Here is a 15,253-nt window from a genome sequence, read left to right as displayed (position 1 = left end):
ATTTTTTTTTCCCCATATAAAAGTTGTTGTACACGGTACATTATTTGAAATTATTTTTAAAAACGTGTAAAATACGGGGAAAATATATAAGTTGACAGGTATGTAATTGTAGAAGCCTTGTCATAGTGAAAATTGTAAAAATATTGCATGTATAGATCGCTACTTAGCTAGCTAGCTAATTAGCTAACTAAATAGCTAGCTCGCTAGGAAGCAATCAATTTACCTCGCTAATTACCTAGCGATCTATACACACACACACACAGTGTGCAGTTTTGCCTTGTCATAGTGAAAATTGTAAAAATATTGCATGTATAGATCGCTACTTAGCTAGCTAGCTAATTAGCTAACTAAATAGCTAGCTCGCTAGGAAGCAATCAATTTACCTCGCTAATTACCTAGCGATCTATACACACACACACACAATGTCTGTAAAGTAACTATCTATTAGCAAGCTAGCTAGCTTTTTATTTGGTTGAATTACTTCCGGGTTGAGTTAACGGTCGCTGGCGCGTGTGGCTGCCGCTACTAACCCACAAAAACCTTATTCTGTGACTGTAAAGTAGCTATTAGCTAGCTAGCTTTCTATTTAGTTGAATTACTTCCGAGTTGAGTGAATGCTGCCGCGTGTGGCTGCCGCTGCTCACTCACAAAAAAAAACTTATTCTGTTACTGTAAAGTAGCTATGTATTAGCGAGCAAGCTTTCTATCTGTTTGAGTTACTTCCGGGTTGAGTGAACGCTGGCGCGTGCAGCTGCCGCTACTCACCCACAAAAAAAAACTGATCCTGTGACTGTAAAGTGACCTTGAGAGTTTTGAAAGGAGCTTATAAATGAAATGTATTATTATTATTATTATTATTATTATACAATATTTAATTAGCTAGCTAAATAGATACTCACTCGTAGGAGCTTTTTTAGAATGTGTTAGAACAAATATTCTAAATGAATGATTATTTGCTTTAAAAAGTATCAGTTCGCATATTTGCTGTGTATTCAATTCAACACAGGTTGAAGTTAATTTTGTTTTATTTCGGCTTCACACAATGCCCCAACTTCATTGGAATTGGGCTTGTATGATTGACACACCATCCGACAGTGTAAATGTATAGTTGGTGAGAAATAAACAATACAAAAAAAGCCTGTAATGCCCACATGGTGATGAGTTTTTGTAAATCATCAAATGAGCCATGGATGCTGGTGGATCTGCACTAGGGAGGCGCGCTGCTCCGGGTCACAATGCAAACACATATGCAAGAAATCTCTGCAGTCTGATGGGGAAAGAGATGAAAATACAAATGAGCTCCTGTTTTTTTTTCACATTGGAGCGTCTTGTTTTGAGGCCATAGTAAGTCATTGTCCAGTCGTAAGTAATACCTTGAGACAGAACCCGATTGAGTTGGAGCATCTGGGAGATAAAGAGGAGCGTGTCGAACTGTTTACTTCCAGCTAATAACTCAAAGAGCATAGCCCCCAGGTGCCACACTGTGGTCGGGCCCGCCCAGTATGTCCCACTCAGGACAAACTCTGGAGGAGCATAGGAGAGGGTTCCTAAAACATGACAATGATGGGCGGTCAGGTACAAAACACTGCCGGAAGCATACATTATACCATGAATTTGTATTTATGTGTTTCAAATTGTCAGCACTGCATCCGGCGTGTTATTTTCTCTCGCATACAGATTTATTTATCTTGTTGGATAAATCTAATCTGCCCATAGCTTTCAGAATCAGCAATGCTGGTCGTGAACAGCATATTAAATAAACTATTTTAGCAATCAAAATATAGGGCCATTTTTCCATCATGATGACCAATCGGGATGGTCGCAACCAACTTTGACCGCTCGCAATCATGTTGCAGTGAATTGAAACCTTTAACTCATTCACTACCATTCACAAATTTATTCGGGAATTGAAAATATGACGTAGAGCGCCATACCCGAATTAGTTCGGCGTTTGTTTTTTTTTTCTTGCTTGGGTGCCGATAAAGCACTGGCCAGACCTTTGGCAATGTTTTTTCCCTTCCACAAGGCAACAGCATTTCCTGTTTGTCCGTATTAGCGCTTTGTTCCAGCTTCAGCTGTAGTTAAAGCGCTATATAAACCAATATGTATGTATCGGATTATATTTTGGATAGCCACCCTCAATTCAAGCTCATATAACTCCAGACCTATATAATTAAGTAATTAAAAGACAACCGACACCATTTTTTTGTTTTCTAACTGACATCTGAAAAAGTTTTTTTGCATCTAAAATACCCAAAACACGCAGGCTGATATTTTTAGTCAAATGCAAAACACCAATAAAAATGACTTAAAGTGTCCCACAACAACTTACAAAATAACCCCGAAAATGGCGAGTGTCAGAAGGGCCCGCCCCCTTGTCCGTGACGTCACGCCAAGACGTCTTGGCTTGCTCTAGAATAAAAACAATGGCTTCAGATTCGGAGAAGATGCTTTCTTGTTACTCATCCAGTTATGAATATGATTCAAATAGTTCTGAAGAGGAAAGCATACATGTTTGCAATCGATTAAAGAAGTCCTTCCGTATCATTTTGAGGCGTCTGGACTCCAATGTAGCGTCCAGAAAATGCACAAGATGGCGCTCAAGCTCCATTGGAAATGGGCTGATTTGTCTGCTGGGAATTTGTGTCAACTAGTATCAAATAGTAGTCTTCGTGCGACACACAACGATTCACCATCGCGTTATTTATGTGTTTTCCTTCTAATTTCGCCATCAACACAGACCAAACAAAGTACCCAAAATGCATTGTGTGTCGCTTTCTCGGTCAGGGGCGTTTCAGACGTGACATCACGTCAGGCATCGTCATCAACTCAAAAATAAGACTTCCTGAATATTCAGCGCGAGTCTTAAAACGTAAAATATTGTTATATATGGTGGACTCTTTGTAAAACACGCTCAGTAGAAGTCATTTGAAGTGATTTTACAAATTATGGACACAGCTTGTCCGGAGGCGTCGGTTGTCCTTTAAGCATGAAATGGTTCACCTGTCATTGGTTGTTAGGAGACAATCCTAAAAGTGTACGTGTGAGCCGACTCACCTGTGTAGTCATGATAAGGCTCTTCGGTTACAAAGCAGCTGCAGCCAAAGTCGATAACCCGCACTCGGGGGACGCCGTAGGTGGCTTCTAGGAGGATATTTCCTGGTTTGAGATCCCGATGAAAGACGTTGACTGCATGCATTTTGATGGCGGCGTCCACTAGCTGCCTCATAATGTTCTGATAGAAACAAACAGAATCATTAACCCTTTCAGGGACAGCGGTCACAACAATGGACAGCTTCTATTAAGGTGTCAAACTCAGTTTTTTTCCACAGGCCACATTGTCGTTAGTTTCCTCTCAGGGGCCGTTATAAATTTGGGGAAGCCATTAGAATGTTTAATCCCCTCCCCATATTTCATATAGAGAGCACGACAAATTAATAACTTCTTTTCAAATTTGAAGTAAAAAATAAGGACTGTTATTGTGGTTTACAAGGGACAATTTGAAATTTTGGTTCAGACTTTAGCAAGCATCATGGAATTTCAGTTTGATTTGCCTTCGTGGGCCGAATAAAATGACATGGTGGGCCAGATTTGGCCCCCAGGCCTTGACTTTGGCACCTGTGATCAATACCTTTGCTTCATTCTCCTTGAAGTGTCCAAGCCGACATCTGGTGATGTATGTGAAGAGGTCGACAGATCGCGCCGGCTTCTCCATGACAAGCACAAGTTCTTGATCCAAGTCATATTTGTCCAGCAGAGACACGACGGCCGAGTGGCCATCTACGTCCTTGATGCACGAAGCCTGCAGCATGAGCAGAGCTTCCAGGGGAACATTGTGTTTCCTTCCTTTTATGTTCTATCAGAGCGACACAAATGTGAGTTTTGTGTTTTTAGTCCAACAACAAGACGTAACAATTGAAAAAGAACATATTTGTGAAGACACTCGCACAAGAGCCACGTAGCACAACGTAGCATCCTAGCTAGCGATCCACAAAGAATAAAGAACAACGTGAGGACTCCAGTCAAGTTCTTCTCACCAAGGGGATGATCTTGACTTCATGTTTGGGAATATGTTTGATGGCCACCTAGAGGACACAGTCATTGGTTAGCGTCTACACATTCATGTGATAAGAATTCAAAATAAATAAATAAACAAGAGTACAAAGTACCCTTGTAATCTGAGTTGATCAGTACTGGAACGTTCAAATTTTAGCGTTAGCATTAGCAATATTTGACAGGAAATACAAGTACGTTGCTCATGTTTGATTGTTTACACCATGCTTAGCTGACCTGAAATAAGTAGCCGGAGGTTAGCATTTCAGGTAACAAGCTAATAACCAAGTAACTGGAATCGTGCTAATTTGTTCGTTGGTGAAAAAAATACATTGAAAATGTAAGAAATTGCAAAATAATAAACAAAAATTGATGATTCAGATATCATCTCTGCATCAACTTGATTGAACCAAAGCATTCTGCCACGGATGATAATTGTATGTTATCACCCAAGGTGTTAGTTAGTCCAAACAAAAACGACGCTCTGCGAGAAGCTCCGGGACAGAGAACCTACAGGAAATGAATCAGCTTTTCTGTAGCCAGCATAGACCCATCCGAAGCCCCCTTCGCCGATCTTGTCTAGTTGCTGATACTTCTGATCCAGGGAAGCTGCAAACACACAGATAGAGTTTGGCGTTCAACCTCGAAGAACTGTTCAAGGCTTCCCCTTCATCTTGTCAGTCTCGGCCTGTGGGCAGTTTACCTTGACTGGTTGTGGTCAAGAGTCGTTTTTCAGCCTGCTGGACCATAGACATCTGGGTGGCTTTAAGCCATTGACTCCTTGTTAGGGTCTCTGCTTTGGTACTGGTTTTCCGTTTTGTTCCTTGAGACTTCAGGACTTTAACTGGTACAGTGGTTATTCTGGCCCTCTGTTTATTTTGAAGACTTTGCAGTTTTGTGTCGGTTTTCCGCTTAGTTTCAGCCATATTCATAGTGTTGGTTATACCACCGTTCCTCCTTTTAGGAATCTCTGGATTGCCTTCAGTCCCTGGATGATATGTTTGCATTACCAGTCGGGTCTTAGCCCGACGATACCCAGTAAAGGTCTCCATTGTGGGTTGAGGCTTTGTTTTCCTGATTAGAATGTCTGGTTTAGTTTTACCTCTGTGCTTCCAAAAGAGAGTCTTTAGTTTGGATTTACGTTGGGGTTTTTTCACAAGTGTCTGAGGGCTGGGTCTATGTTTGGACCCGTTTTCTGGTACAATGTTTACGGAAAACTTTCTGGTATCAAATCTCTGCTTCTTCACAAGTCTGTCCGATTTTGTGCCAGCTTTCCGCTTAGTCAACTTAGCAGGCCTGACCTTCATCGACACCCTGGTGGTCTTGAGCCTTCGCTTCCTTAGTAGGGTTTGTGATTTGGTTGCAGACTTCTGTTTGTTCCCTTTAGGAGGTTTTGGCCTAATAGACATTTTTGTGATTTTCACACTCTGATGCTTTTTGAGGGTCTCCAGTGTGGTACTGGTTTTGCATTCGGTCCTTTCGAAGACAGTGAAGCCTTCAGCGATACCTTGGAGGCTCTGAGGCCAGTTATTAGGTTCATATGCTTGGTCCTTATGGCTGTCACCGTATCCTCGGATGCCAACTCTGTGGACCTCCCAGCATTTCGGAGGGGGTGATAATGTCTCTTTGTGGGTAGTCCTCGGGTCCCAATGACCATACGTTCAGGGTCTCTCACCCCACAGTCTTCCCTACATGAGCAATATTCTTTGGTGCCTGCAACTGGTAGAAAAAAAACTCAACATCACCTTGTTTGTGCAGTTCTGTTAAAACCTATGGCTTTCCGCTTGGCTTGTCACCCACAATCCTTCACATCGTGGTGGCTGTCTAGTGTGTATTTTCATTAAAGATGTCAAAGATTACGTTTTCTAATAACATAATCTTGAATATTGAACGGGAAACGTATTTACATCACATGGTTAAGACTTGTTTTGGTTCCCATCTGTCAGTTGTGTACATTGAATTAGCTACTAGCTCATTAATTTAATGTTCTAAAGTGGACAAACGGGCACATGTCGCAACCTCGTGAAACATTCACCTTTTATTCTATATTTATTTAATCAAATCTCAGAAATCTATTCCCCACATGTGACATCATCAAGGCAACCTATTTCCAACATGGGCAAAACTCCCATTTTGGTTAGTGTCTTAACTCAGGTAGTTATGACAGTCAATTACATGTTCAAAATGTCCTTCTTCAAAACATGGGTCTATCAAAATAGTAAGTTTTGAACAAGACGTACGCGCTTTTGTACTTATGTTATAAATTGAAGCAGAAGTCAATAATGTTAGTCAATGGCATTTAAATTATTTCCTATCTACAAAAGTGAAAATATGGAGATGCAGCTGACAGTGAGTTGCAAAACACAGAAAAGGGTAACTTTTTTTTTAACAATAAAAAAAAATACATGAAAACATACAGTAAATGCACCATTTACTACAATACTGCATGTTGAAATTTGTCTTATTAGGGGATGCTCTAGGGTGCTGAAAGTGATTAGTTGCATTTCAAATTATTTAAATAGATGATCTAAAGCTTGGGAATGTGTTTTTGGTTAGGGCAATGTCATGGAACTACTCAAAGTTGTAAATGAAGGCAGTACAGTACTACGTTTTTCCTGATGCAACAGGCATTTGTCTCAATGAGTTATTTGAAAAAAATACAGGACATATCAAATCAACTGCGAAAACTAGCTAATTAATTTCAATTGGGTCATTTCACTTATGTGTACGCTTAACTATAATTTAAATTAAACCCACCAGGTAGGAGGTCGATATCCATGTTGTTTCAAAATGATTCACACTGCCCGTGGATGTTTTTGTGTGTGCAGTTAAGTGTGTGTTTTATTTGCATTTTTATTAGGATTTTTACATTTTATTTTACACTGGTTCACTACCACCTGCTTTAAATCACATATATTTACAATTAAATGTAAACTTGATTTGCGTCAGTAATGTGGTCATAAATCTCAAGGTTACGTTCCTTTCAGTCACCGACACGTCAAAAGCTAACGGCTTTCACAGATGTGACGTCATCAGGGAGTTCAGACGCTTCTAGCTGCGTTTAAAAACCACAAAAGGGCATTCATTGGGGGGTCACGGTATAAGTAAGGCATCACTCGAACCGTTTTATAATTTATTAAGTATTTTAGGGAACATTTACCACACTAATTGAGACTTTTTACGACATACAATGGAACCGGAAGTAATTTGAGTAATTTGTGATCTCCATTTGCTCGCCAGATGGTGCCAGAACCAAGAAGACGGCAGCAAGACCGCCAACAGTTTGCCGGAGGAATATGCACTAAACATCACTATGTCCAGACAACAAAATATATATTTAATAAAACCCCACAAAACTCCTCATATTTATAGTGCGAAATTAAGAAAATGTATCACAATTTAACTAGTTCTTACATGTTCGTGTTAATGGCGCTAATTCAAGTCCAAATAGGCGTTAAGATCAATCACCTTAAATCCATTGCATTTGCTCCTGGAACCTAGAAAGCTGCAACTGAGGGCATAAAAGGTCAACACAACTACAAATAACAGGTTTTCGTCTTTCATCTTTCATCGTCTTTCGTCTTCCGTCTTTCATCTTTCATCGTCTTTCGTCTTGTTTTGGTTTATCACAAAAACCTGATATTTGAACTGGGCCACTTCTTTTCCTTTCGGCTTTTCCCTTCAAGGGGTCCCCATAGCGAATCAGTGTCCTCCATCTTCAGAGGTTTGATTCACATGTTTGTTTTAGCCAAGCTTTTGTATTTATCCGGGCTTGGGACCGGCACAAGAAGACTTATGTCCCTTTGTGGCTGCAGAACAAGCAACTGTATGAACTTAATAAAGATGAAGATGCTCAGTAAAAGGCTCCCAAACACAAAATGGACATCGGCACAGCAAGATTCAAAAAAGCAAAACTATCCTCACAATTTGATTAATATTAATTCATTAAACAAATTGAAAATAAGGAAAGTATTGTAAAAGAGTCAACTGCTCATCCTTTAATTCACATTTTTATTTATAATGCATGTCTTAGTCTTTTTTTGTTTGTTTGTTTTTTTCAGTCGTGCAGTCTGGTACCGGGCCCAAAAAAAAAAAAAAGAATTAGGTAGTTAGACTTTTTACATCCACCGCATGATGTAAACAAATCAGTCAAGGAAGACATTAGAAGGACCCAAGCTAATAAGAGATTACACACTGTGTGACATTTGTATGACACAGCAAGTGAAAAAAAAATAAGTTTTTTTCCTCCTTCCTAAAAGTGCACTCCCCTCTCAAAAAACAAACAAGTGCTGTAATGACATAATATATTAAAAGTATTTAGAAATTGCCTTCAATGTCCACACATGATCACAACATAACAAGCATTTGGCACATCAACTAAAATAGATATTTTTAATTGGCGCGCTACTTCACCGCGATTGCTAATTGAGGGACCAACGCACCGGTAATGGCGCGATTGAGGTAACCGATTTCGTAAACATCGTTCACATGAGGTCAGCGATGGTGAGACGGAGATCACGGTGCCATATCAGCGGTACAGTTTGTTTACGCGGTGAAAGCACCTCAAGAAGTAGGGTTGCCTGTGTGATGTGAACGCCACATTGTCACTCAAGAAATGCAGATGGTGGAAGGGGGTGGGGCTTCTTTAAATACTGTTATGGTGCTTTCCAAAATTGGGAGTCATAGAGGGGCACTTAGAAATGATAATTTATAGAGTAAAATTACAAAGAAAATGTCGGGCATTTATTCTGAATTTCGTGTTATATATCTCAAGATAAAATGTCATGATATTACGAGAATGTGGGGTGGCGTTCGACTTTACAAGTTATATTTTTTTTAAATTGCATTTTGACATTTCATCTTAAAATTAAGTTGAGGAAATGAGAATATTCCAAGAATTGTTTTCTTCCTGTCAACCTGTCAAAAGGACAACCGTCACCATTTTTTTGGTTCCTAACTGACATCAGAAAAAAAGTTTTATAGCATCTAAAATACCCAAAACATGCGGGCTGATGTTTTTAGTTAAATTCAAAACAACAATAAAAATGACTTGAATGAAGTGTGCGAAAACTGCAACAAAATGAGCTGCGAATTGGGGATTTTCAGAAAGTCCCGCCCCCTTGTTCGTGACGTCACTATTGGTCACACACTGCCTTGCTCCAGAATCAAAACAATGGCTTCAGAGAGTTCAGATTCAGAGGAGATGCTTTCTTGCTACTCATCCAGTTATGAATATGATTCAAGTAGTTCTGAAGAGGAAAGCATAAATGTTTGCAATCGATTAGAGAAGTCCTTCCGTATCAATTCGAGCCATCTGGACTCCAATGTAGCGCCCAGAAAATGCACAAGATGGCGCCCAAGCTCCATTGGAAATGGGCTGATTTGTTTGCTGGGAATTTGTGTCAACCCCTGTATGGTGTTACCGCAATTGGTAGTCTTGGTGCGACACACAACGATTCACCATTGCGTTATTTATGTGTTTTACTTCACGGATCAACACGATGTTTTCAGACCAAACAAAGTACCGCAAAATGCATTGTGTGTCGCTTTCTCGGTCAGGGGCGTTCCTGACGTGACGTCACGTCAGGCATCGTCATCAACTCGAAAACACGACTTCCTGAAAATTCAGCGCGAGTCTTAAAACGTAAAATATAGTTCTATACGGTGGAATCTTTGTAAAATGGGCTCCGTAGAAGTCATTTGAAGTCATTTTACAAATTATGGACACAACTTGTCCGGAGGTCTCGGTTGTCCTTTAAAGTGATTTTTTTTCCCTGCAAAATACACGATGTCTGTGAAACTGTTTCATTGTTTTATGTTCTCCACAAAATAATGTCAATTTACTTATCATATTTTGACATCAAACCTGAAATGGATTTCTATTTATTTTGGCATCATCATGTGTCATTGTAATATTATGACGATCGAGGCGACCTGAATACTCCAAAGCATTCAAGCACCATTACTAGTTTTCACTCTGCAGAGTGTTAAGTGTTCATCAGTGCTGATAAAAGACAAGAATGAGATAAAAAGGATGACAAAGTCTGGCAGTGTTTGTTCACACTTGCCCCGCCCCCCATAAAATTGTCCTTAAATAAGTCACTTCTACGGTCTTACATTTAAGACATTTTGGGAGTTTTGTCTAAAGTCAAAGCACAGCAGCCCTGAGTCCAGATTAAAGTTTCCAAGTCACCTCAAGTAACAGCAACCCTGAAGAACGATGCGGAGGAAGTCGTTTTCCATGTGATGCTGGACCACATCATGGCGGAAGGACCTGCCTGAGAGCGTCACGCGTGTTTTGGCCTAGCTTGTCAGGAAACTTGACGCAGAAGTCCAGGATCATGTCACCCCGCTTCTCAGGCCACTTGGACAGCGGCAGGCCCTCGCCAGCAATGCGCTTCTTGGTGCCCGGCCTCACCACATCTCTTGACGTCACCGTGATGGTGCGACCGTCCAGCGTTGGTGCGCTGACTGTGCACCCGCAGAGGGCCTTTACACAAACCAAAAAATATTGCTTTTTCAGACACCAAAATGTTACATTTAAAAAAAAAGTCAACATTTACGATTGATATTTTCTGAAAGTAATCAGAGTAAGTAATCAGAAGCAGAGAGGGACCATAAAAATATGAATCTTCTTAAAAAAACAAATGTATGTATACTTAATGATATACAGATGCTCCCCAACTTACAAACGAGGTACGTTCCGAACAGTCGTTCGTATGGTGAATTCGTTCACAAGTTGCTTCAGTGCTTTATTTTGTGTGGAATGTATGTTTAAAGAACAACTGACGTCACTTTTTTGTTTCTTAACTGACATCAGAAAAACGTTTTATAGCATCTAAAATACCCAAAACACGCAGTATGATATTTTTATTCAAATGCAAAACACCAATAAAAATGACTTAAAGTGTCCAAAATCTGCAAAAAATTGAGCTGCGAATTGGGCATTTTCCGAAAGTCCCGCCCCCAGTTCGTGACGTCACGCCAAGACGTCTTGCATTGCTGGAGAATCCAAACAATGGCTTCAGATTCGGAGAATATGCTTTCTTGTTAACACATCCAGTTATGAATATGATTCAAATAGTTTTGAAGAGGAAAGCATACATGTTTGCAATCGATTAAACAATTTATTCCGTGCCATTTTGAGTCAACATTGGGGGGAAATGTATCAACCAAAAAGAGGCCGAAAATGGCGTCCAAGCACCTGTGAGGACTTAATCAGCCCGTTTCCACAGGCTGATACATTCCTTCCATGGAGCTCAGTCACCCTCTTCTGGCGGCTTTTTGGTGCAACATGAGGTTTTTCAGACAAACAAGTACAGCAAAATACATTGACGTGATGGCTACAATGTGTCTTTTTTTTTCGGTCAGGGGCGTTCCTTTAGTGACGTCACGTACGGACTCGTCACCAACTCAAAAACAAGACTTCCTGAATATTCAGTGTGAGTCTTAAAACGTAAAATATAGCTATATGCGGTGGAATCTTATTAAAATACGCTTAGTGGAAGTCATTTGAAGCAATTTACAAATTATGGAGACAACTAGTCCGGAGACGTCGGTTGTTCTTTAAGGTTCATATAAGATGGATGATAAGGTTTATACAGAAAAACAAAAAAGTTAATAAAATATATGCTCTATAAAGATATGTACATGTACAACTAGTGAGAATACATTTGTTACTACAAAAATGTTCGTATGTACCGTTATTCGTAACTCGAATGTTCATAAGTAGGGGAGCATCTGTTTCCAATCACCCCCCACCCCCCCTGAAAAAAGTGCCTATATGAAATGTAAATTCCTCCACTGTGAGAAAAATAAAGGCTCAACTGGTACAACTGGAGAGAATACTACATAAGTTACTACAAAAATGGTCGTATATACCATTGTTCGTAACTCGAATGTTCATAAGTAAGGGAACATCTGTATCCACTTAAGCTATAGCAAAAGTAACTTACGTCTCGGAGTGATATTTTGGCAGGATAAATAATATCAGAGCCTTCCCTCTTGAACACGGGGTGAGGTTTGTCTTTTACGACAAACACCACGTCGGCGGGAATGTTCGTAGGAGTCTCATCGCCCTCGCGGGGGAAGGTAATCTTGGTTCCCTCTTTCCATCCGCGCTTGATATCCACAGACAAAATCTTATCCTCACTACGTGTGGTTCGCCCGTCGGGGTTCAGCCTCTTCCGGGAGATCTTCATCTTCTTGGTGCAGCCGGCGAAGACCTCCTCCAGGCTCACTTTCAGCTCGTGCACCACCGGCGGGTCCTTCTGTCTTTCGCGGGTGACGTGGGGGCCGCCCAAGTGCGACTTGAAGGGCCGTTGGAAGCCGCCCATGCCGAAAGCGGCAAAGGGGTCGGCGGCATCCACCGTGTCGTCGCAACCGTTCTGTGAGAAGAAGTGGTCGAAGGGGCTGCGGCCGCCGAATAATTCGGCAAACATGGCGTGGGGGTCGCCATGGAAGGTGTAGTTGTATGTGGAGCCGCTGTGGCCACCGCCACCACCGACCGTGGAGCCCTTAAGACCTAAAACAAAGTCACCAAAATCAGTGTGTCCCAATTTACAGACACTCCAGAACCTACAAACATTCAAGTTACGAATAACGGTACATAGGAACATTTCTGCGGGTACAGTATGTCAAAAAATGTTCGGACAGAGATGCTGCAAGTTAGATTTTGTATTGTGTGCCTTCTTTCATCCGATCTTGCTTGCAATTAGCTGCGTACTGTGCTTCACGCCGACAGACACATTAATGGTTTCAAGGGCTGGATATTCACACAACGGACACAAAGGCTAACCAATCAGCACCCTGGCTATGCTGAAGTTTTCCAACGTGTTCAGGCCCTGATCTGCCGAGGTCGCTTACGATTGGCTGCGTAGAGTATGTAGGCGGGGAGGAAATCCCTCTCCCAGTTAACAAGTAGTAATGGATGCTGGCACGTAATTCAGTAATTACATGCCAGCAGCTTCAGTCATGGCTTACTGAAGACCCAAGGATATATGTCATTGTACTACAGTAGGTGTGAATTTCTTTCATGACTGTTAGAGGGTCCAAAACAAGCGTGCGGATCAAACCTCTAAAGATGGAGGGCACTGATTTGCTGTGGCGACCCCTTGAAGGGAAAAGCCGAAAGGAAAAGAAGAAGAAGACTGTTAGAGCGTCTGTGTTTTATACTTCCCCGTTCAGTGTTTGACTTAAACATACATTCCATTAAAAAAAAATAGCACTGAAGCAACTTACAAACAAATTCACCTTATGAACGACTGCTCGGAACGTATCTCGTTCGTAAGGTGGGGAGCGTCTGTATATTGAGCCAAGGCAACTCAGGCTGGTCAACTGCATTTGGGAATATTCATCAGAGATTGCTCAATGTCTCCCTTAACATTATTTTGATGCCAGATTAAAAAAAAACTTGTTTTTTTTTCTCTCTCTAGCACATTAAGTGTTATACCTTATATTACATTATACATTATCATTTTTCCAACCATACTCCGAGCTAGCTATCCCCGCTTATGATTATGAAAACCCAATGGACAACAGAAAGAGAAGTTTCATCTATTCATCACAACAGCAATAACATACTGATGAATTGATAAACATTGAAGTATTATTCCCTGGTTGGTGCCGTATGCACGTGACGTCATATGACGTCATATAATGTCATGATGCCGTCATTATTTGCAATTTCTTCTCATCAGGTACAAACATTTACTGTGGACAAAACTACGCGTTGAAATTATTACAGCTGGGTAAGCGACAATCGTCGGTGGCATTCCGGTTCGTTCTAGAAAGTTCTCAAGCTGCAGCGTTGACGTTAATGGACACCGTTGGACCAATTAATGATGAGATTGAGGTTAAGAAAAAAGGTCATCTACCTTCTTCGCCATATCGGTCGTAAATATCTTTCTTCTTGGCGTCGCTGAGGACGTCGTAGGCTTCTGCTATCTCCTTAAATTTGTCCTCGGCACCAGCGGTCTTGTTCTTGTCCGGGTGGTAGCGAAGGGCCTGCTTTCTGTACGCCTTCTTGATTTCATCTTCCGACGCACCTTTGGCTATTCCCAGCACCTTGTAGTAGTCTTTACCCATCGCAAAGGCCGATCACTTGTTCGGCCACGTCTCGGGAAAAGCAGACATTCCAAGCGGAGCCGCTGTCTGCATGGGCTTCAATGGCAATTGGTCCTCGGTAGCCTCCGAGCTAGCTTCAGGTTATATGTTATTAGACTTACCGGTCTCACAACGCTACGACTTTCCACTTCATGAGGAAGCAAGTGTCACCCAGATGGAACGAACAGACGTCAGACCCGCGCGTCGACGGAGATATCGATGACTTGACTGTCGGGGCAGCCGAGGCAGACCGCCAACCACTGGGGGAAACTTCTGGAAGACGCAGGAGGTCCTGACGTTTGTGTGAGATCAGCGGCGCGGCGAGATGACTCCCTCCGATCACTTCCGGTTTAGTGCGGTAAAACCGGAAAGTGGAATAAACTCATTATAATAAAAATATGTCGTCGTCAATAATCTCACTGTTCTTTTCATTATTAAATGAAGAAAATGTGGATGTTACATATGTCGTATTTTACCTCACGTTCGTGCTCGTTTACCTGAAGCACCACTCGCAGTGTACATAGATGTGAAGTCTCACAATTTGGTCGGGAGACTCCAGATTTTGACAATACTCACTACATAAAGCAACGATTGACACAATACAGTTCATTTGTAAGGTGAAGCAAAAGAAAATGTAAAAAATAAAATTTATTTTTATACTAATTGAATGTATAAACAAACAATGAAAGCATGTTTGTGTTTTATTTACTTCTAATTGAGCATTGTCATCAAATGGTGAGTATAGTTTTGCTCTTGAATGTTGCTGTGCTGATGACCATTTTGTGTTTGGGAGCTTTTTACTGAGAATTGCTTGTTCTGTAGCCACAAAGGGACATAAGTCTTCTTGTGCTGGTCCCAAGCCCGGATAAATACAGAGGGTTGTGTCAGGAAGGGCATCCGATGTAAAAGCTTGGCCAAAACAAACATGCGAATCAAACCTCTGAAGATGGGGGACACTGATTCGCTGTGGCGACCCCTTTGAAAAGCCGAAAGGAAAATATTTACTTTTAATTTACACTCTTGTAACGCTCACATTATTTTAAAATGCACTACAGAGCCTCTGGTACGAAAATCTCTCGATTTCTGAAACTTAACA

At 41.2% G+C, this 15,253-nt stretch overlaps 2 protein-coding genes across 3 annotated transcripts; both read right to left on the bottom strand.

Moving 5' to 3' along the window:
* Positions 1-1,073: 1,073 nt before the first annotated feature.
* On the bottom strand, positions 1,074-5,315 carry LOC148885478 (serine/threonine-protein kinase pim-2-like). The gene is made up of 7 exons (XM_089018059.1): positions 4,757-5,315; positions 4,568-4,662; positions 4,038-4,085; positions 3,632-3,856; positions 3,058-3,235; positions 1,374-1,547; positions 1,074-1,267 (listed from the first exon to the last, which is right to left on the bottom strand). Exons 1-7 carry the CDS (start codon positions 5,103-5,105, stop codon positions 1,176-1,178), a joined length of 1,161 nt encoding a protein of 386 aa, XP_088874185.1. The 5' UTR covers positions 5,106-5,315; the 3' UTR covers positions 1,074-1,175.
* A 2,735-nt stretch (positions 5,316-8,050) lies between these two features.
* On the bottom strand, positions 8,051-14,426 carry dnajb1a (DnaJ heat shock protein family (Hsp40) member B1a). Of its 2 annotated transcripts, XM_089018066.1 has the most exons (4): positions 14,280-14,426; positions 13,929-14,214; positions 12,009-12,577; positions 8,051-10,543 (listed from the first exon to the last, which is right to left on the bottom strand). In XM_089018066.1, exons 2-4 carry the CDS (start codon positions 14,137-14,139, stop codon positions 10,313-10,315), a joined length of 1,011 nt encoding a protein of 336 aa, XP_088874192.1. In that variant the 5' UTR covers positions 14,140-14,214; positions 14,280-14,426; the 3' UTR covers positions 8,051-10,312. The 2 variants fall into 2 exon arrangements, with proteins under 2 accessions (XP_088874192.1, XP_088874191.1); XM_089018065.1 differs by having other exon boundaries at positions 13,929-14,402.
* Positions 14,427-15,253: the final 827 nt, after the last annotated feature.

This window comes from Hippocampus bargibanti, linkage group LG17 (assembly GCF_051943395.1).
Source record: "Hippocampus bargibanti isolate YZ-2025 linkage group LG17, ASM5194339v1, whole genome shotgun sequence".
NCBI classification, from domain to species: Eukaryota; Metazoa; Chordata; class Actinopteri; order Syngnathiformes; family Syngnathidae; genus Hippocampus; species Hippocampus bargibanti.
Note: the sequence above shows the minus strand (reverse complement) of the source record. Positions and strands in the feature narration are given on the sequence as shown.

Bases quoted from the DNA above. Each gene is read 5' to 3' on its own strand.
- LOC148885478 (XM_089018059.1), bottom strand. From the start codon at position 5,105: ATGGAGACCTTTACTGGGTATCGTCGGGCTAAGACCCGACTGGTAATG. The intron at 4,663-4,756 runs GTAAACTGCCCA...GTGTGTTTGCAG, and splicing joins CTTGACCACAACCAGTCAAG to CTTCCCTGGATCAGAAGTAT. The intron at 3,857-4,037 runs GTGAGAAGAACT...TCGCTCTGATAG, and splicing joins AAGTCAAGATCATCCCCTTG to AACATAAAAGGAAGGAAACA.
- dnajb1a (XM_089018066.1), bottom strand. From the start codon at position 14,139: ATGGGTAAAGACTACTACAAGGTGCTGGGAATAGCCAAAGGTGCGTCG. The intron at 12,578-13,928 runs GTAGATGACCTT...ACTTTGTTTTAG, and splicing joins CGACCGATATGGCGAAGAAG to GTCTTAAGGGCTCCACGGTC. The intron at 10,544-12,008 runs GTAAGTTACTTT...GTTTGTGTAAAG, and splicing joins CCAAAATATCACTCCGAGAC to GCCCTCTGCGGGTGCACAGT.